We start from the raw sequence: 22950 nt of genomic DNA on the forward strand, positions 1-22950 counted from the left end.
CATTTATCTCTTTCTGGGTAAAGTTTCTTGGGCTACGTGTCTTACACTGGGCACCAGACTAATACGGAAATCAAAGTAAGAAGGTTAAATTTATTTTTTTAAATCCCTATAAATAGTGAATCAATACGTCCATTTTGAAAATCCAGTCTTATTGTAACTAAGCATGACACACGGGAGCCACTTAGCTTCACTGCCCCCTCCCCACGTTCCCTCTGTTTGGAAATCTGCATCCTCTCTTATCCTTTGGTATAAGTAGCTCCGGTAGAAAGGTGCACCCAGGGAGAGTCCCAGGGGAGAACCACATGTACTTACTTGGGTAATACCAGAATCTGCACGACAAAAATGCAGAACAATATGAGACACGCGCAGGTCACGTAATACTTGAACGCTGGCAGTGCGGTGGCTCGGTACTGAGGGGACAAGAAGGAAACCATGAGTGACATTCTCTGGGAGGGGCTGAAACAATCAGCCAGCAGCCTACCTGTACCTGTTTTCATGTATCAGACTCCTAAGTTATGATGTGCCGAGAAACAAGCCAGGGACACGGCCGTTCATCGCTGGCAATGAGTGCTTCCTCCCTCCAGCTGGGCTGTGAAAGCGTTTCTCCCCCCAACACCAGGATTTTTATGAGAAAAACTGACCAGCAAGGAAAGACAGCACCTGACCACAGGGACCAGTGAGGGAACTGGTGGCATCACTGTGAGCGTGCAGGTGCCCGGGTCCCCTTGTGGGTCTCATGTCCGCAGCTATGGGGGAAAGCAGGCGACTATCCACATATTTTACTTTTGAAGCGCACTGCGGAAATGCAGTTTGCCCATTTTATTTATTTTAGTGTTTTATGTTTATTATTTATCTCAATGCTACTCAGAGCCAGTGTGGAAATCTGCAAGACAGAGAAGGCCGGTGGGTTTTGTTCTAGGTCGATGACCATTCCCTTTGCTTGTGTGCACCTGGCCGATGGACTCTTCTCCTGCAACGACTGGGTTCACATGGCTTCCGTAACATCCACGACCATACACTGACCAGGGTAGCTGTCCGCCTGGGACCCCCTGCTTGAGTTATGCAGAGAAAAGCCAGCCAGCACTGCACTCATAATGGTGGTAGCGATCTCTGTCACATATAGCCCTGACGATGGCGTGACCCGCACTCTAAATGCGTTACACGCACCAACCAACTCATTTAATCCTTACCACCGCCTAAGGAATGAACTATTATTGTCCCTATTTTTGGGTGAAGAACTTCAGGCCAGAATGGCTGGTTAACATTCTTTTTTTTTTTTTTTTTTAATTTTTGTTAACGTTTTTTATTTTATTTTTGAGAAAGACAAGAGACAGAGTGCGAGCTGGGGAGGGGCAGAGGGAGAGGGAGGCACAGAATCGGAAGCAGGCTCCAGGCTCTGAGCTGTCAGCACAGAGCCCGACGCGGGGCTCGAACCCATGAACTGTGAGATCATGATCTGAGCCGAAGTCGGCCACTTAACTGACTGAACCACCCAGGCGCCCTCTGACTAGTTAACATCCTCAGGGAGACACAGCACATGGCAAAAATTGGGACAGACTCCCAAACCCAGGGTCCCAACCACCAGGCTCTACTGCTTCACAAAAGAGGGTATTCTCATAAAATTAAAGGAAAGAGCAGTTTTTGTGCTCACGCTCTTGAAACCTCCTGGCAATACCGGCAGGTTGCATTCACCGTATCTGCATAGACTGTGCCCAAGTCGTGGGAAGTTCGAGTACACGTGCCTTGGGTTGAGCTGTGGGGTTTCAGTGCGGGATGATGGGTGTCTGGGTAGTCTACTGATGTTTCTCTTGCTTTATGTCTTACTGCCTTTGACCCCATCCTCCTGGCCAGAAGAGCAGGCTAGGGGGAGGTGGACAGGAAGGGAGCTTACATCCCAATGGCATCTACAATTTGCCTCAACGTTGGCTTCTACAAATAGGCACACAGGGAGAATGTCAGCAAGAACTGTGTTTTAAGATGACGATCGCCTTCTGTTTACTTGAATATTTTACTTGTCACTTAATAGGATAATTTACATGCTGGTGAAGAAGCGATATTCACATAATTGCGTAAGTGTGATTACATTTTTGCACTCACTTGCACCCTTGTCTTTCACCTTCTTTTGGGCTGTCAAGATATGAATTGGAACTTCCTTGTGGTATTAATAAGGGAAACGGACTTGAATCAGGCAGGAATCATTTCACATTTAAACGATAAGTAACCATCAGTATCTGTTAAAGTTATTCAAAGATAAAATGGTCGATAGTAATGATGAATTATGTCAAACGTCAGTTTGGTAAAGCTGTCTGCAGTCAGTATGTTGACTTGGAAGCAGGCAATTGATCTTACTGACTGCTAACACAAATGAAAGTTTAGGTGCAACTAGAAAATCCAACCCTGATGGATTGTGGCTATTCTGTTCAATATCCATAAAGCAATCACCTGAATATTCTCAACAAAATTTTAATACCAGTGCGGCGACCACTGACATTAATACAGTAGCTTTTGTTTGAACTAAGCCTGTAATTATATAGCTGGATGATAAAAATTATCTCTAACTTGTTCCTTTCTCTAGACCAAAACAAAACAAAAGGCAAATGCAATAAAACCAACCTAGAAGAGGGGTGGTTTTTTTTTTGGGGGGGGTAGCAATTACTTAATACATTTTAGCAAATGCATGTTAAGCCTAACATGTAAAGCCCAAATACATGGGGCTTTTTTATTTGACCCTATCATATCTCTTACTGGAGGGGTCACAAGGCAAAAGTATTTAGATGCAACAAACACTTAAAAGTTTGGCATTTCTAATTCTCCCAAACAGATGTTGAATGTAAATCTCATATTTTTGTTCAATGATTTGTGTAAAGAAGCTGTGCATTTATCAGGAAGGGTTTTATTTTCTTTTAAAAACTTTTCTAAGAAAATGTGCCACTGAAGGGCACCTGGGTGGCTCATTTCCTTAAGCATCCGACTTTGGCTCAGATCATGATCTCACAGTCTATGAGTTCGAGCCCCGTGTCGGGTTCTGTGCTGACAGCTCGGAGCCTGGAGCCTGCTACAGATTCTCTCTCTCTCTCTCTCTCTCTCTCTCTCTCTGCCCCTTCCCTGCTCGCTCTCTGTCTCTCTCTCCAAAAACAAACACTTAAAAAAGAAAAGAAAAGAAAAGAAAAGAAAAGAAAAGAAAAGAAAAGAAAATGTGCCATTAAGAAAGCCAGTCATTAGCTCCTGTCTCCTCCTTAGCCCGGTATCTCACACCCGTTGAAGATCCCACTGCCACCTGCAGGGCTGAGCCGGGTGCCCGGCCAGACAGAAACTCGGTAACAAGACACACAGTGCAACACCTTGTGCATGGAAGCAACACAGAAAAGGCTGTAAAAAGGTCTGATATAGTCCGAGGCGATGTCAGTGCTTCGTGCAGAAAACAGGAGCAAGTTTCATGAAGGGATTTTTAAAAACTCACATTTCAGATAAAAAAGACTGGGGGAATAAAAAAGTAGCTTACTTCTTTTTCTAGTATTTTATTGTAGAACAGGAGCGAGATTCTCTGAATGTCTTCAGACTTGAGCCACTGCCTGTAAATAAAAAGGACAAACATCATTAACCCAACCCTCCAACCAATGAGCTGAAAAACTCCTTTTTAAACAGTAATGGGCATCCTTCTTTCTTTATTGTAAATCATCCAAAACTGAAGTTAAAAAAAAACCGCATGATGCCAGATCTCTGGATATGGAATCTAGGAAGAAGGGGATGTGCAAATATGACACCCCTCTTTAGGAGTGACCCTCCTTGGAAAACTGGCCATTACAGTCATCATACCAAACTGAAACTTGTGGTCCCGAATTAAATAACTAGGGAAATAGGCCATCAAAAAGATTCAAGTACATCGATACATTTATTTCCTGACATTTTACTGAAATCACATGGTAGTTTCATCCCTGAAAAATCCGGTTCATAGAAAACTACCATTTTTCTTAGTTTATAGCAAGCAATACATGAGAGCATCAAAACCATTTAGGGTGTCCTCTGAGTTCCGGGAGGGAAGATCTTGCTTCTTTCACACTTACTGAAAATACTTTCACGGTCATGTCTTTCATTTCCATAAAGTAAAAAAGTTTTGTTTGAATGTGGTGTTGAAAGATAGGTAAAAATACTAATACATTAAGTGATCGGTTCAGGCCACTCGCATAATATGGAGATGCAAATATATATATCCATGCGAACACGTGTGTAATACATATATATCCCTCAGATGTTGAAAAATAACTAAAAATCATATGAAAGTGTGCATTCTGACGCGTGGATTGACTTTTAGAAACAGGTTTCAAGAAGCCGGTTGAAATAGACAGAGAGCTTCAGGACAAAACTTTTCTCTAGGACGCTTTACACGCTTGCAAGTGGAAGAGGGACACGAAGCAAGCCGGGCATGTGATCCATGCCTGGTACGGTCACACACTTGGAAATAAAATAAACGCACACTCGATGAAACAAAGCTGAGTGAAATATGAAGATACACGTTCTTACATCCACGAGTACAGGAATGTAAGGAAAAATGGAAATCTATGTGCCGAGAAAAAAATCTAGAAATCGATACCAACAAAATATATCACCAACTGGTTTGGGTCATACACGGAGGAATTTACATTTCTACTTCCCTAGTTTTCTTAAATACCTTTCTAATAAAAAAAATAAGCTGAGTTATGTATACAGGCATTATAGATATGTGTGTATATATATGTGTGCATACATAATGCATATATAATGTATATGTGCATACATCTACAAGTGCGTATATACGTGTGTATATATAACATATATGTGCATATATCTACAAGTGAGTACATACGTGTGTATATGTAACATATGTGCATATATCTACAAGTGCATATAACCATATATCTACATCTATACCCACATATCAATATAGAGGGAGAGAGAGTATATATATTTGAGGATATTAGGTATAAAACTATGCTTTACATAGGTTTCCAAAAACTGTTGCATCTGTTCAAGTACTTATCAATTCACATTTATTTCTCACTGTGGTTCTTTGGCAATCCATCGTGGCCTACGGATTTTGACTCCCTGAGGTATGTTTGGGGGCTAGGGATTTGAGGATCCAGGAAAGAAGGCCAAGTCAACGATCGCACTTTGCCTTGTAATCGGCAAGTCCAGCCGCCTACTGATTTTGGGTGACGGGGGTGGGGGGGGTGTCTCTAACTGTACACAGACGCTTCCCAGCGGGGCTAACGACTGGTCAACCCAGGAGACCAGCACGTTCGTCCAGGTCTACCGGGACAGCCCTGCGTCCAGAACCTCGCACCACACGCGCACCGCCGTGAGCCTGACGCACCCACAGGTCTACGCTACAGACAGCGCACTTCCCAGCGAGGCACGGAGGTCAGTGATGTGTTCTAGAAATGATGGTCGTTGAAAGTGAGAACCGTAAAAATGCCTTTTGGTTCAAGGCATAAGCTTTAGCTATCAGGGAAACAGACTTTTCTGGGTATTTCTTATTACCGTACCAGCTGCAAGAAGCATGGTATTGTTCCGTTCGAGGAGAATGGCTGGAGAAATAAAAGGTTGGTTAAACAGCAAAAAGAGCAGAAAATAAAATCGAAGATACATTTTAAGCACATTCATTTTCAGAACCGTGTGCTCGTCATGAATATCAAACTATGAATAATGTATGGAGGAAACGTATTCAGAATACTTTTTTTTTCCCTTTATTGAGAGAGAAAAATCTAATTTCGAAGTGCCTCTGGGCAACCTCAGATGGGAAATAAAGTAAGAGCGAAATATATCAAGGAGAAGTAAAAGCGGCTCCCGAATGAACAGGGCCTCGGGTCCAGGGCTGGTTTCCCCTACCTGCCCGTGTCCTGCGGGCGGACGGGAAGTGCTCCAGGCCAGGCCTCACTTCCCTGTGTCCCTAACACTTAACACCGAGTTTCGTCAGCCACGAGTGCTGGGTTCTTCTGACCTTTTCCTCGGAAGGAAGGAGAGTGTATTCTTCTCGCAGGCTTTGCCGTCAGAGGGTCTCTGAGATGGCCTCAGCTCCCTTCACTGACGAGCCGGACACTCAGACATTTGTGCGATTTGCATGTTTGGAATAGGAAAGGTGAGTGGGGGCTGATAAGGTCAAATATGATTTTTGGGAACTGGAACTACAAGAGAGGCAAAGAAGGGAAGAGAAAGGAAGAGGGAGGAAGGGAAAGGGGAAAGAGGGAAGGGAGGGGGAATGTGTGTTTTACTTATGGGGTCCTGACATGGTTCCTGACCCAGGAGGCCTATGGGATGAGGAAAATCAACCCCACTCCTGGGCTATATAATGAGCGAGTCTCTATTTAAAAAAAATTTTTTTAAGTTTATTTATTTATTTTGAGAGAGAGAGACAGAGAGAGAAGGAGAGAGAGAGAATCCCAAGCAGGCTCCACGCTGTCAGCACAGAGCCCAAATTGGGACTCAAGCTCACAAACCGTGAGATCACGACCTGAGCCAAAATCAAGAGTCGGCTGCTCAACCGAGCCACCCAGGCGCCCCAAGTGACTCTGAATTAATTTATACCAAGTTGTTTTTTTTGTTTTGTTTTGTTTTTTTTGTGCTAGGCCCAGCTCAAGCAAAGATTCAAGCAAAGATCCTGAACAAGATCCTGACTTGAATGAGGGGACTCAGTACACGTACATCCTTACCCAGAATTCTTCTGGCACGTAAGCATGTAGGTTCTCACGGCAAAGAGGCCACTATAAAATAGAGAGAGGACCCCTTTCCTACGGTGATGACTGGAGGTTTCTATTTCCCCCCAATTTGCATGTTGAAGGCCTAACCTGAAGTGCGGCTGTATCTGGAGATGAGGCCTCTATGGAGGTAATCAATGTTCCATCAACGTGGCCTGAATAAGAGTGGGGCCCTGATGGGAAAGAATTAACGTCCTTATAAAAAGAGACATCAGAGAGTTCTCTCTCTTTCCCTGCACAGCCTCAGGAAGAGGCCATGTGAACACAGCCAGAAGGTAACCTTCTGCAAACCGAGGGGTTAACTCTCACCAGAACGCGACCACGCCGGCACCCTGATCTTGGACCTCCAGCCTCCAGAACTGTGAGCAGTAAATGTCTGCTGTTTCAGTCCCCCCCGCCGTCCGTGGTGCTCTGTCACTACAACACCTCTCCAGGCAGTATTGAAACTGAAGGCTTCGGTGGCCTGAACGGTATACTAAGGTCCGTGGCACTGGGGAAAGATGGTCTACAGAACCCAGGCTGAGATAAATGCTGCTGGACAGGTGGTGTCTCAGTGTGGGGGGCCCAGCCTGCCTCAGCCCTGCGGTCTGAGATGCTCTGGTCTGTCTGTCCTATGCTGGCACATCAACTCTGCCCACCACACATATTTAAACTTGGCGCACAAGCTCTTCATGAACCCTCCAGCTCGTTTCCTTCAGCACGAAGGCCACGGTCTTTCCCTCTTAGAACTTTTCACATTACTTCTTTCTGTTTTTGCTTAAAAAAAAAACCCAAAAACCAAAAAACCAAGGGGCGCCTGAATGGCCTAAGTGGGTTAAGCGTCCGACTTCAGCTCAGGTCGTGATCTCACAGTCTGTGAGTTCGAGCCCCACGTCAGGCTCTGTGCTGACAGCTTGGAGCCTGAAGCCTGCTTTGGATTCTGTGTCTCCCTCTGTCTCTGCCCCTCCCTTGCTTGTGCTCTGTCTCTCTATGTCTCTGTCTCTCTCTCTCAAGAATAAATAAACATTAAAAAAAAACAAAAAAAAATGAAAAAAAAAAACAAATTTGGGAGAACCTGGCATGGCAGTCCCATCCTCAAGATAACCATATAGAATGAATGCCCCTTTATTAAAGTTAGTCTTACAGGAAAGCCCACCTCCTCTAGAGAAAATGCCCCTAGAGGGGATGGCCTGGGCACCTTTGACCATGAGGCCTCCCTTTTCCCACAATGAGGCTCTGAGAGAAGCTTCTGGCAAGTCTCCTCCGTGCAGAACTATCAATCATGCTTTCTTCTCGTCACCTCGCCTTCCAGACTAAGTCAAATCTCTCGCACCTCCGCCCTGAGCACATGTGCGGTGACTTCTCTCCCTTAGGGCTTTGCGAGGGGACACTGCGCTTTGTGTCCTGGATGTCAAGCACATGCTGACACTGCCCAGCCCTTAACAAAATGCTTGATAAATGAGTAAATGAATGAATACATGAAAATCTGCATATAAATCACGGTTTCCTGCCCACTGCAGAAAATGACAGAATGGTACGTCAAGTCTGGGGTCTCTGTGGAATCCTCAAGTGGAAGTTCAAAGACAGAAGACCATCATACGAAGGCACGAGAGCAGGTGATGAATAAGGTCTAACAGAATGGGAATGAGTCTCGTTAAAAAATATATGCAAAGCAGCTTCCATTTAAACACTTCCCTTTTGGCTTTTGAGTACAGCAGGACATTTCTCCCTATTTCGCTTCTGAAATATGTTGGGAAAATTACAACACAAGCAGTTACACCAACATCAAACATCACCTTAGAATAAACCTACGTTAAAACATGAAGGCGGTCGCTCCGCATGTATTTGAATACGAAATGATACAGTACAAACAGACAATCCGAAGGCCACCTCGACAAAAATAAAGCCCAGCCAACGATTATACTACCTAATGACTCCTTCAGTAGGAACACTCTAAAAGGTGGACACAAAGGTAGTTTAAGAAGGTACGGGTCCTGTGGGAAGACATGCTGAGGCTCGTTTTAGACGTGGGTTTTCTATTATTACTGTGATTACAGTCATGGGCTAAACGTGGTCAGGAACAAGGTGTTCTCTTTCTTCCGACGTTGTGTTTTCTTCTGGTGGGTCACAGAGTAGTAGGCGCGGTTTCCTCTGGTTGAACGAATATATCCTTCCACCCATATCACACGTCATCAGGCTCCACCCTGGGTTTTAGCTGCCAGATTCCAGGTCATCATGTTTCTCGGTTCGTGATGTGTTGAGGTTTCGATTGGGGCAGAATTGAGGCTGACTTTTATACTGCTGTTGGTGCCAGGCAGAGCAGAGCATTTGTCTGGGCATTGCTGGCGTGTCCCGAGTGCTCCAAGACGGGGCGGGGGGAGAGGCTTTCTCTATTTGGAGCACAATGAGGGGCTCCAGACACGTGTTAATTGAACACGTTAGCATATGTGAATTATAGCTCTAGTACAATCAAGATAACTTTATTATCTCTGCAATCACACACACACACACACACACACACACACACACACACCCTATGTACACATACATATACACTCATGACAGTCCTTCATAAGCTGTGTAAATATTCTAAAATGAATGCTTATAAGGAACAATCTAGAAAAGGCACACAGTTTTTAAAGCTGTGTAACATAATTCTGGAAGCAGGGAGTTTAGGTGAAAACCATTCGTACTTTTCATGACTCAACTTTCATGACAAAAATCGTGGGAAGTTTTCCATTACGTCTTTTCATTTGGACCTACGGATGTGCTTGCTACAATTTACATTAAAAACGCTTTTACTCAGCGTCTAATGGGTACCAGGCACCATACTGTCACCCATCTTTTGCCCTCCAGGAATTCAGCCATGACACATGGACCCACGGAGAATTTCAAGGCCAATGAATGTAGTTATTGTGTCCAGGCTGCGAAAGGTGCCACCTTCTTTACATGGTTCCCCTGCATCTGTCTCCTGGACCATTTAAAACTACACTGGCAACTCACAGACTTCACAGACTGAACGCCATTTTGTCCCCCAAAGAACGCTTCATCTTCCCACTGCTGCCACAAATTCAGATTCTAATGCTCAAAACCTCTCTTCGACAACGGAGAACGCAGGTACTTCCACGGTCCCTGATTTTTCAGCGGAATAAATGCATTTTCAATAGATACAGTCACATAATCCAACTCAGATTTTCCCATAGGGCATTCCTATCGGTCTTTAAAAAATCTTACTTACTGACCATATTTCGCTCTGATTTTTCTGTGTTTACATCTCATGTTGTTTATCAGTAATCTACTTGGAGAGGATTTCTTAGGCAGGGATTAAAATTTTTCTAATTGACGGAAGCTGTTATTAAGGACAACTGAGGTGAAATGAAAGCCTCTAAAGGAATGGCTTTGTCATGGTAAGTATTACAGAGTTTCAGGTAAAATTCTTGGAAGGCGTGACATGATTTCCACATACTAGGGTTTGAAATAAAAAACATGTGATAATTTAAGGTTGAGAAGTACTCACTTTTGTGCATTAATTCCATCAATTGCTTGAATCATCCTTTCATTTAACTCTTCCTCAAATCTCTTCTTTTGCGACTTGGTTCTACGTGAAAAGGGAAATATTATGATAGAGATTATGACGAAACCGAATACCAAGTCCATTTTTCTGTGATGCCAAAACCTCTCTTTCGTTCTGCCCATTGAATTCAAAAAAAGGCAAAATGAAACAAGAGTCTATGAGCAGCCTTTACTCTATTAACACTGAGCCACTCTGCCGACTGAGCGAACTGACTAGAGTTTTTTGGTGCAATAAATGTTGCCTCACTATTCACTTACAGCGAAACAATACCGGGCGTTAAAAAGCCACACTGAAATATATGTACTTGGTGTTTACGATAAAAGAACTTTCTGTCCTAGGAGATGCATTAGCCCTTGATGTGTTGCCTTTGTAAACTTTATTTTATGACAGAACACCCTGGTTTTGGAAATTCCCCTGTAAAAATCTGGTCTGGTTGAAGAAAAAAAAAGAAAAAAAGCTATGCCTTGTTCATGTTTCCCTTGGTCCGTTTTCAAAAATTTGCAGAAGTACAGTCTTCCTCGAGGCATATCAAAACTTAATTGTATGCATGTAAATCTTTCTCAGTATTCAAATCACAGTTCACGGGGAAAACCCCACATATATCTGCAGACACTCACTTGGTCTTAGAAGAAAATAATCTTAAAAAAAAAAAAAAAAGAAGAAAATAATCTTCAGCCATAATAAAGGATGCCTTGTAAATACATTAAGTCAAAAGAATGTGTTCTCTGAGTTAATCTGACCATTAGCATAAGAATGATATAAAGGAGAAAACCAAAATAATCCCTATTTTCTAAAAGTTAAACAGCTGAGGTACTGAGTGAAAGCACAGGGGAGCGTCACCAAACTGGCCTGACCCAGCCTGTGCACCGCATCATCAAGCCACCTCGTCCAAAGTGGAGACAGCACTAGGCTTCTCTGTGCTCTGGTGGGTTAAAAAACTCATCGGATGGGCCTTCTATTCTGGAAGAACAGTAACTCCTCTGATTTCAGACAAGAATAGCGTTACGTATTCAATGTCACGGCTAGCGGTAATTAAATCTCATGAAAGTATCATGGACGAGACGGATGGGCCTTCCCAACCCATCCCTGTTTGTGGGTTGGTGCCCTCAGGTCCTGCCTTTTTTAAACAGGCCCAGGGCATCCCTGCTCCAAGAGCAGAATGATAGGAGGCGATCTGTCCCCAGACAGGAGCAAACGAAGAGGTCTTAGCATGCCAGATTCTAAGCTGTTGAAGAAGGAAAATTAATTTTTACCCTTCTTTTTTAAAGAGCAAGATACTTAGCAATCATCTAGGATGGTTCACTCTCGCTTCCAGGCAAGGAGCTGCCTTCAGTTTTCTTTTTAGCAGCGCTATGCTTAGGCTTGACTTTGCGGACTTCAATTTGGTGTCTGGTCTTTATCACAAAGTCTCACTGAATTGAAGAATAGTGGAGGTACCTGGGGACTCACAGGAAAATGTCACCCTTCAATGCTACGCCCGGGGCTAACAACAGCACTGCCTCTGTGGATCTGTTTTAGGATTCGTTTACATAATGTACAGCACTCAATGCTATAAAGGTAGCACATGACGTAGCCGATAAATGCATATTATTACACAATCCTCTGTATTTACTGGTTACCTGGATAATAATTCTTAACACATAGTTTCCTTATCTCTGTGATTCTGTGATCTCTGCTATGGCAAATGATAGGATACCCCTGGAGGTGAGAATCTACCACCAGGAGCTCTTAGTTTGCCAGCTAAGGCTTTGTTTCCCAGACTTCAGGCATTTCTGACTCTCCAGTCTGTGTTCTGTCACTGCCCCCCTCCCTGCTTTCCAATTTCCCTCCATCCTTTCCTCTGAGCTCTTTCCCCAACTGACCCAGTCCCGTGCCGTGGCTACTGTATCTGAGGATAGAGTGTGATCTCAGATAATGTTCAACACCAGGTGATGCCGACTCAGTAGCCAGGCTGAAGGCACAGAGAGATTTTATGACATAGGCCACTTCAGGAAGCCGGGACACGTGAAGACAGCCTAGTTGAGTCCGATTTGGAAGTGGAGCTCTCTGTGAGGCCCTGGGGCCACCAAAGATCCAACCACCACAGAGGAAAGTGGAGTCAACATGGAAAAGGCTCCCAGCAAGGCAGGCGTGATAGAAGAGCGGTAGGGAGCGCAGAGTTTGGGGTCACAAATCTGGGCCTCGCTTCTTCCAGCCGTGTAGCTCTGGGCATTCTCCTAACCCCGCTCGCCTCTACTTCCTCCCTTCTCAAATGGTAATGGCATAGCAGCGTCTATGCTGGAGTCATGCTGTAGGGATGAAATTAGATTCTCCGTATGCCTGGTACAGATCCAAATGATGGCTTATTATCATTGTCTTCCAGACAGCACTCGTCCCGGAAACCACTGCCCACCCACATCGTATTGGCACCGCACGAGGGATTTCCTGCTTTGATTTCAGTAAACAGACCCTTGAGGCAGAGCCGCAGGGAGGACGAGACAGATCACAGAAGGAATACGGACTCTAAAGTGAAGACGCCTAAGAAATTTCCGTGGACAGTTCCTTGCTGATGCACTAGCATCTTACTGGCTTGATGAGTCACGCCTTCTCAGGGCATCTTACGGGGTCCATAATATTTCCAAATTAGCTCAAGTTCTCTTTAATATGGCACGTGCCACTTAAAGAATGCTTCAAAAGCCCAAGAACCCAAGATCCTTATAACATAGGACTCTGAGTATTAGATCTCAATATTACAATTTCAAATCTTCCCCCAAAATACAAATTAGAGCTCATTCCAACAAATAAAGTCACAGAGATGATTCTGGAATAAGGTCGCTGTTTGCAAGGAGGTGGCAGGAAACTATCTAATTGTGTTTAATTTTACTTGGATATAATGCATTTTCTACAGAATAAATGCACTTCTCTGTGGGGAAAGAAAGGCTGACTTAAGTTTTGGGCTTTTCATGAATTATCCTAATGACTTCAATAAGAAATATTTAACTCCCCCAACCAACACGGATGTGAAAAACTGAACCCCAAAACCAGAGGAACATGAAAAAGAGTTAGTGACTGTGATTGTGTGGTTGATGGCGACAGGGGACCTGTGGACACTTGGGTGAACCTTTTTTCTTTTTTTTTTTGAGCAGGTCGGGCAGGCCTTATTTTCACTATAGATAGGCTGGATTTCTCTTGCTTTTATCTCCAAGATTCCACACATACGAAAAATGTAATTTTAAGCAACATACTCATTTTAAGAAAATTCATTTTTTTTACTACATATTAAGGTTAAGAAGAGTCATTTTTAAGGAAAACAATTTAAAGTTCTAAGGTATTTACCAGGTGCCTTTTTCCATTTCGCTCTTTTAGACCTAGTAACGTCACATTAATAATTACATTTTTAGAAGCTGAAAACAATCAAATCGAGCTTTTCACAAGCAGCTGCTCTTTTTAGAAGAAGTAGCCTTCAGAGTTACTCTGATTGATGATAATTACTTTCAGAAATATTTAAAAAAAAAACCCAAGCCTTTAAAAATCAAAAAGTGGGACAAATAACATACCTTAAGGTACGGTTTTGAAAATTATGCTGACCCATTGGCACATCCTATTTAAAAAAAAAAAAAAGTTATTAGTTTCCAAAAACATGCTTTAAAGAATGATGTTTCAGTGATGATCATTTATAACATTATTTCTTCTTTTATCATGGAAAGCATCATTTAGGTAACAAATAATTACCCCTGTGGAGAAGAATAGCTTATGTGAAATGTGAAATGTGAAAAGGATTAAAAGCTCAGTTTATACTTGGAATGTTGGTGTCATCTATAAACTCTGGATGTTAGAACTATCAGAGTTGTTGTCTGGAACTTTAAAATTTACATCCTGATATTTGCAGGTACGATTTCCCACAAGGGGCCTCAGGCAACTGCTGTGAGAGTTACTGCAGACAGCTTACAATCCTGTGAAAATGGAGTCTGACGTCAGACAGGTACTCAAACGTTCTTGAAAACACACACATCACCACAAAATGTACAGTCAAGCGTCGTGCCCGAACTGGGCTGTCAAGAGACAGTGCCCTCGGTGAACTATGCAACAGCATGACTCACTGATCGAAAAGAAGAAATCCACACCCGAGTGTGCCAGCAGTTTCTGAAAAGGGACTGGGAGAGAGACACTGGTCAGGGTTTATCAGTGGGGGACCCACTGCCGAATGTTCAGTAGACTTACGAAAACCCGGAAGACCCCCTTTTATACCTTTGTGGTGGAAATTAAAATAAAAGTTGAGACAAAGCTGCTCCAAGTGGCTCCAAAGAAACTTTTCTTGGCTGCTTTATCTACAGCATTAGATTAGGAAACATAGGTAGCCTAGGGAAAGGTACGGTATATATATATTTTTAAAAATAACTGAACTCCAAGTTTTATTACATAAGGTAAAATAATGCATTATTTACCAGCTCTATCCATGTTGAATCGGGAGTCAGTGGTGTTCTGCAGAGGGGATCAGATAAAAGAAATAACTTTTGGCAATGATACTGTTGGACCCTGGAATGTATTAATAAGAATGACCATGGGGTCTTTGTCAAAGTGGGTAAGGGATACAGCCAAGCTGTACCGTGAACTGTAGACCCTGAACTTGCTTCTCATTCCTTCCGCAACTAAAACCTTAGCATAACAGGGCATCGCTCTCCCCTGGTGCCCTGAACTCTTGGTCTATTACTCCAAAGCATTAATTATGCCATGCCCTTTCCTTGCTAAAGATCCTCTGATGACCTCTCACTACACTTAGAATGGTTTCCGCACAATGACCTCAGTGCATCTCATCCTTGATGACCTCTGTTCCTTACTGTTGATGAAACTAACTGCCACATCAGCCTCCTCTCTGCCCCCCGAAGACTTCAACTCATTACTATGTTGGGGCCAGTGGATTGATCTTCTCCACCTCCTCCCCAGTTTACTGCTCTCTTTCTCTGAGACATCCCCAGAGTCGCCACAAAGACATCTCCTTCCCAATGACATCTCCATTTCATTTTCATCATCATCGACCTCAGCAGCAGCGGAAATGATCTTGTTGGTTGCCTGGTTTCCGACTTAGGGTCTCTTGCTTCCCAACAGACTGGAAACTGCTCTTGGACCTGTCCTGGCAGTTTCCCTGGTTGACCGATGGGTGTGATCTTCTGTCAGATCACGTGTACTTGTTAGTTGGGAAAAAACACCAAGGAAGTTGAGAGGAAAGATATAACCAAGTCAAAACAAGTACGTGGATCTGGGGGCCTTGGGTGTTGTCACTCTGAGCTGCTGGGAGTAGGGAGCGCAGGGCAGACGGGGAAAGTTCGCGGCTGCCTAACAACCTGAGGGTTATGTAACATTCCAGTTTCTTTTCTGCCTCAACTGCATCCCTGGTACAATTAACTCCATCGTATGTGAAATTTTACTCACAGATCATTTTAAAATCAAACGTCATTGCGATTATTCTAAGTGCTTCGTCATTTTCCGTTTTCTGGTCCCTTCTGGGTCTTTCTATTTTCTCTCTGCATTTCAGCCATCTTATTGAGAGTGTCCCTGTTATAAAGCGCTTTGGCACTTTATTATCTATTAGAAGTTGGGAGTGACATAAATAAGGAACTACAACAATAGAATGTTCGCTGCCCCTGACACAGCTTGAACATTTCCACAATGAAAAGACAGTCTGGATGCTGTGTTTCAAACCGCAAGGGCATGATGCCTTCATTTGTTCTTTTATTAGGATGCGCAGGCTTTCTTACTTCCTGAGAGCAAACGAACAAACAAAATACCACCACAAAAAGTTCAATTGTATTTGGTTGCTAATAAGTGAGTTAAATAACAAGTAAGCAAACTGGTCCTGGGTTACAGAGAGTTATAACGTAAAATCACTCTGGTTGAAACCCTTAGCAAGGTGAGCCTGGCACTCATTCACACCTCGACAGCTGTTTCTAAGGGGTCTCTTCAAGGAGGAGAAGGGGTTAGGCTTGTTTCACTGCAGACCAGTTATTCTGACAGGAGATGCCCAGCCTTCTGGTTTAGGAAACTAGCTTGGGTCTGGCGCGCCTGCGCTCTGGAACACAGGGAGAGCTCACCGTGGTGCTGATCTTGCCGTTCTCCGTGGTCATGCTATCTCGGTGATGCAGGTGTGCAAAGGGCTTGGCTGCTCCCCAGGACTCCAGGTACCGGGTCATGCGGACGGAAGCCCTCATCTTGGCTCCATCGAGGGTGTGGCGAGGTCTGAAGAGGTGAGGACTCCGTCGTTCCCCCTTGGGGTGAGAAACAAAGCATTACACCTGGCATACCCAAGGGGCAAAACTTCTCCTTCCTGCCCCCTCGCCCCGACTGAGCGATTCCTCCCACATCACCCCCTCACTCCCCGTGGCTTCTGTCCTCACTCCTTCAGTGTGACTGGTTCCCAGTGTTACAAGCTGCTTGAGCTGAGTGATTTTTTCCCCCCAAATAGCAAAAGATAACTGTAATTTAAACTTAGGAAAAAATAAGCCATTTTCATGGGCCTTTTTATAAAGTAAATTCTTAAAACCAGATAGGCTGATCTGTTTCAACTTTTTCTTGGTGACTGTGGTTTCCTGAAGCGACAGGTGTTAGAGATTGGGGCTGTTTTATGATGCTAAACGGTCTTCCTCATCTGTGTTCTGGTATTCTTTGCCTGAACACACTGTTCTTTGTACACATTTATTTATTTGATTCCTCCCTCTGCCTATCGCCCCACAGGTCTTCTTGACTGTCACTCGTCTGTCTCCAAATCAACCGTCAAGTTAGCTGCAAGTGTCTTCCCAAAGGGGAGCCCGGAGTTTCAGGGAGGTTACCACGAGTGAACATCCATACACTTGATCTTGTTGATTTTGTTTCTTGCTGATATATTGCACCTACCAGCTGTGTGACATAAGAGAAGTCACATAACCCCTAGGAGCTGCAGATTCTTAGTCTGCAAATAGCAGTGACACTCTTTTGGCAGGAATTTGAGAAGGGCTGTGAGAAATGAGAGCTCCAAGCCCTTGCTCTGGCCTGACACTTGGTGTGAACAGAGCAAGAGACAGCTCCTAACTTTCTTTCTGGGTGGCTGGGACGGTCTTCCAGGTAACGCAGGATTTTATCGCATCCAAGTTCACCCTGTCTGCACATACGTGTACTCACACGAACGCACCTGTGACATTTAGTTGCCAATCTTTTAGGTATTTCTTCCTTTCCTTCTTCTTATATGTTCATCCCACTTCATCTCATTAGATTTTTATCATCTGAATTCCTGAGCAAAACCTTCTGTCTTTATGTAATTTCCCAACTGCCAGGGTGGGCACACTGAGGGACTTTCAGGAGCATCGTGGACTAAGTTATACATTGACTAACGCTGACTAACACATACAACCTGTCATACAGACAGTAATCTCATCACACAAACATTTTTTTCCCAATGGTTTCTTTAATGTTTTAACTTATTATAAAACACGTTCCATAATTAGATGGCCGCATGCATTTACAGTAATTTTAGAGGCAGAGACTAGTAGCACATTAAACTGATTGTCGACTAAAAACACTTACCTGTATCAGGAATTTGCCCTTTTCCCTTTTAAATCACAGAAGTCATAGGCTAATTATAGACTCTTTATAGTACTGACCTTGGGGTTGATTACAAAGTAGGTTTTCACCAGGTGCTGTTTTAAATATGGGTCTCTGATGTCACCATCTCCTTCCTCCACTTTATAAGCGCCATTCAAGTGTTCCAAGGTGACAGAAGAAATGTGAACACGTCTGAAATTCCATTTTAAAACCATAATCAAGATAAACATGGATACACATGAAGATTTTTCTGTTTACTTGTGATGTCAGGAATCATACCTTCTCCCCCCCATCCTCCCGCCCCAGTGAAGGAAAGGTTGTATAAGGCTGTATGTTCTTGGTAAAATTGACTGTAAGGTTTATATTTTATGAAATAGGGCTCTGGATAGATGCTCACAGAGGTCATGAGATATTAACATTTGGAGCTTCTCTGCATTTACGGAAACCTGCACGGTGGGTGTGGTGAATTACAGCCAATAAAACTCGATCATATTGAAGTTTTGTGTGCGAGGATATTTTTGGAAACATATGCCAGAGGCATTTTCGGAAGTATGCTGATCTACACACAAGTATGGGTGACTTAGTTCCATGCTTCCCACGCTTCTCCAAATTATTGCACTTGCATCAAAATCCTCTCTTCTGAAACATGCTCTTCTAGCCACAGGTAGCTGCTACCTCGTCCTCATTTCAATAGTACTGGTTTCAGAGCTCATTGGTCAAGAGAAATGCCATTGCACTGCATTACAAAACATCTTTCCCTTTGGGTACTATTTACGAATTTGCAAATAAAAATAATTCAGGATCTGATATCCAGAGTCTTTTGACCATGGGTCATGGGGTGGTGGAACTGAGTGAGACTTGAGAGTTCAAGTTTATCGGATTAACGTAGGAGATCACTAGGGCAGGAATAACATGCTACTAACGGAGGCAACGGAAGCCGTCAGACACGAGCAGTCAATCCCTCGTTAATCTCTTGCCGATCATTCATTTCTAATCATGCGCACAGCGTGAAGAGAGAAATCCAGTCCGGCCTTACCCAGGAACCCCTCCGGCTTCCATGTGATTGGCTAAGGTAACGTCATGTGACCACACGTCATACTGCCACTTCTGCAGACCGATCACGCCGCAGAGGACGTTCCCAGAATGCACTCCGACGCGCATGTTGATATCCACGCCGGTGGCGTCCCTCACTTTCCTAAAGAGAAGGCAGGCAACGTCACCCTCCGGGGATATCGTCTTCTTCCTGTAACTCTTGGCCAATTTTCAGGGCATTTTATTACTCAGAATTTCTCAGACTGCTGGAAATACAGTCCTGACTTCTTCCCGGGGCAGAAGATTGCAGCTCTGAGCCAAGAGAAAGGGCGTTTTCTTCCTGGTTACACCAGGAAGACTACACCAAAAGCTCCCAAGCTGTGGCTCTCCAGCCACATCAGGCCAGACTGTCAGCACTAATGTAACCTTTTGGCTGTAGCTTCTACTTTTTCAACAAATATGTGTATCAGGCACCTGTCACGTGTGGACACCTGCTCCGAATTTTCACCCTAGGATCGTGTGACATTGCCTCGTATTATCAGAAATGGTCTGAGATGCCATATAGGATTCTAGCACTCGGCACAATATACACCTCCAATGAATATTTTCTGTCAATAAGGGACAATATGGCTTATTTAATAAGCCTAATAATGACTTCAGCCTGAATAGGAATTTCTTAACAAACTAACCATGACTTCAAAGTGCTTCAATCGTGCACATTCTTTAACAGCAACAAAACTCCATAAAAGTTTTAACGGTGCATAAGGTGTCATTAAAAAGAAACTAACTTTAGGGGTGCCTGGGTGGCTCAGTTGGTTGAGCCTCCACTTTGGCTCAGGTCATGATCTTGTGGTTCCGAAGTTCGAGCTGTGCGTCGGGTTCTGTGCTGACAGCTCAGAGCCTGGAGCCTGCTTCAGATTCTGTCTTCCTTTCTCTCTGCCCCTCCCCTGCTCTCTCTCTCTCTCTCTCTCAAAAACTGAATAAACATTTAAAAATTTTTAAAAAACTAATTTAAAAAAATCATTTGAGAAATACTTTAGGACCCTATTAGCAACTCCTTTACAGAGACAAATGAAGAACGTCCTTTAACAGCAGCTGGAAATGCTTGTTTATTTCTGCCAGCTAAATACATTTATCAATTAAAATATTACTGCAAGTATGGAGAGGTGCCCGGTACATGGAGAGAACTACCCCAGAGGAGACGTGGAAGGAAGCAATGACGTTGATTGCAACCCAGCAGAGAGAAGGTCACCAGGTGTGGGCTACAGTAAATAAACATCTCAAAATGACGTAGGCCGGGATATCATGCTTCAGTGACAAAATGACATCATTTGAACAAGCTAAAAATGGTAAGAAATGGACCCGCGGTATAAAAAGAAATGGTTTCCCGTAAGAAGAATCTAAGAAACTGTTCCTTCCCCTCCCTCCCCTCTCTTCCCTTCCCTTTCTCTTTCCCTATCATCCCATTCTGTTTCACAAAACAGATCACAACCTATTCGGTACCAGCAATTCATCCAAACTCTTCCGTCCACATGATGGGCCAGAGCCTCCCCATGACATTGGAGAGCTGCGCCCCCCGTCCCCCCACTCCATCCTCCATCAGCAATGGGTGCGTATGGCTGCCTGGGCACCATCTGGGCCGTAGCTCTGGGCCTTTGCTCGAGGTGGTCCCTCGAGAGTTCTGCTCCTCACTGCCCTGAGCCTCTCTTTCCTGACAGGGCGCAGATGTCACATGGCCTCCCACGAGCAGCTTAGGCACGACCTCATCGGGGAAGGGCTTCTGCGTTCTCCTTGTGGGTTGATGTGGGAACCCCACCTCTGTGCTCCAGCCTCTCTGAGTATAGTCGAAACTCCCCGTCTGTGTCCACATCTGCTCTCAGAGTATCAGCCCCATGGAGACACAGACCTGGTCTGAGTGGTTTGTATACCCATCAGTGGATTCAGGGTCTAGTACAACATAGACACTTGGTATAAGTTTAGTAACTGATGAATTACTGGCCATTTCTGAAGGATTTACTGTGTTTCTGTCTTTGGGAGATAATGATCCTGAAAAGTTTGTCGTAGAACCTGTAATTGTTCTTAAGATTTTCTGTTATTGAGACAGAACAGTTCCAACCACATGGCATTTCTGTTTATCAAATATGGTCAGCAGAAAGTCACGGGGGAATAAGAGGCTCGATGACGCACTCTGTGGTTGGCCACTTTGACAGAACTGACTAGTGAAAGATTTGGCTCTTTAAAATCATCTCCATGGCCTTTATGTCTTTTTTAGAAAAATGGGTTGATCAAGGGTTCAAATGAATTGACTGACCAAATGTTTTAATGGATTTGGATGCAACCTGGGTGATCTATAGAAAAATACTGAAATAGTTGTTTAAAGCTTGCAATAGTAGACGATCTGGGTGCCTGGATGGCTCAGTCAGTTTAGCGTTAGACACTTGATTTTGGCTCAGGTCATGATCTCATGGCTTGCGAGTTCGAGCCCCATGCATGGAGCCTGCCTGGGATTCCCTCTCTCTACCCCTCCTCTGCTTATGCTCCGCACCCCGCCCCCTGGTCTCAAAATAAATAAATAAACTTAAAAAATTATAGTAGACAATCTCTTCCGTTTCAGAGGAACCCTAGTCACTTACAAAGTCAGGGCTCTGTATATTACTTTTTTTATTAAAAACAGTTTACACTTTCATGACAGGGGAAAAAAAATCTCTCTAAGCCTTGGGAAGATTCCAAACCACAGCTGACGTGCTTCCCTGTGGTGCTTGGCTAATAGAGAATGAGGTGCTGAACAGGTGCGGAGGTCCAAACACAGAGGAAAAATACAGACAAATGTTCTTTGATCCATGTTGCTGGTTCCTAGGAAAAACCTGAGATAATATGGCAAAATTCTATGTTCAAGCGTACCCTTTCTGTCCACCAGCTTAAAAACTTAGAATTCTTGCATTCATCCTCATCGTATGGCTCAATAAGTGGGAACAGAAATATTTGCCCTTGTATTTTAGAAGAACAAATAATTCCTGACATTTGCTGAGATGCCCTCTCTTTTCCTGCCCTTTATTGTAAGTGCAACAAAATAACCTATTACTGATTATTTTGTCAAATGCATATGAGCTGAACAGATGACCTACACCAGGGAGACAATGTGGAAGCTCTTGGTCAAGGAGTGGCAGCTCACGGAGACACACAACCGTTGCCTAATTTGAAGCTTAAATTTAGTTTAATAAGCAAGAGTTCTGGAAAGTTTCCTCAAATCTTTTAACATTACTGAGATTCTGGACGTGTGAGATAGTACTTATGCATCTATGACAGATGGATAAATAAAACGTGATATATACATACAATGGGATCTTATGCCACCATAAAAGGAATGAAGTATTGACACATTCCGCAACGTGGATGAACCCTGAAAATGCGATACTATGTGAAATAAGCCATACTCTTAAACAATAAATATTGTGACTCCACTCATACAAAATATCTAGAAAAGGCAAATTCATAGAGACAGAGAGTAGAAAAGGAGTTACTAGGGGCTGGGAAGAGAGGGGAAGGGGAGTTCTTGCTTAATGGGTATGAAGTTTCTGCTTGGGAGACGACAAAGTCCTGGAAGTAGATAGTGGTGATGGCTGCACACATTTTAAATGTGCTTAATGCCACGGAATTGTACATGTCAACTTGTTAAAGGGCAACATTTATGCTATGTGTATTTTACCACAATAAAAAAATAGAACAGAAAAAAATTACTGATGAACTGGTGACATGTGAATGCACAGAATGTAAACATTCTTTCTCTGAGAAGCTCTTCAACATGCTGGAGTAAGGAAAACATAGCAGAACTGGAAAACAGTTGCTTCAAAAGCAGAAGTAAAATTTTAGTAAAAGGGTGGGTTGTTTAATCCAATATATTACTCATGCACACAATAAATATATTTGTCCTTTACAAAGTCTTTCCACATCAACTGGAAAAAGAAATCCAGAAAAAAATGCTTTCCTTCACTAGAATCCATTTCATCCCGTGTTCAAAACTAACACCGGGGTTGCCTCCGGGGACAGGTTATAAATTTGAGAAAACCTATTAGCTTTACTGAT

At 43.5% G+C, this 22950-nt stretch overlaps 1 protein-coding gene across 8 annotated transcripts in view; it reads right to left on the reverse strand.

The window, feature by feature from the left end:
* ADCY2 (adenylate cyclase 2) overlaps window positions 1-22950 on the reverse strand; it is a 412867-nt gene that overhangs the window by 98312 nt on the left and 291605 nt on the right. For 7 of the 8 annotated variants that reach the window (XR_006206545.1, XM_042953369.1, XM_042953390.1 and 4 more), the window contains exons 8-14: window positions 18872-19030; window positions 17895-18027; window positions 16353-16526; window positions 13821-13864; window positions 10228-10308; window positions 3503-3572; window positions 313-410 (exon numbers count right to left, since the gene is read on the reverse strand). Coding sequence is in view for 7 of the 8 variants with exons in the window: in XM_042953369.1 (XP_042809303.1) it covers window positions 313-410; window positions 3503-3572; window positions 10228-10308; window positions 13821-13864; window positions 16353-16526; window positions 17895-18027; window positions 18872-19030 (759 nt within the window). In the remaining variant the exon portion in view is untranslated. The remainder of the gene's footprint in view (window positions 1-312; window positions 411-3502; window positions 3573-10227; window positions 10309-13820; window positions 13865-16352; window positions 16527-17894; window positions 18028-18871; window positions 19031-22950) is intronic. The other variant, XM_042953381.1, reaches the window with a different exon arrangement.

Source organism: Panthera leo, chromosome A1 (genome assembly GCF_018350215.1).
Source record: "Panthera leo isolate Ple1 chromosome A1, P.leo_Ple1_pat1.1, whole genome shotgun sequence".
Taxonomy (NCBI): domain Eukaryota; kingdom Metazoa; phylum Chordata; class Mammalia; order Carnivora; family Felidae; genus Panthera; species Panthera leo.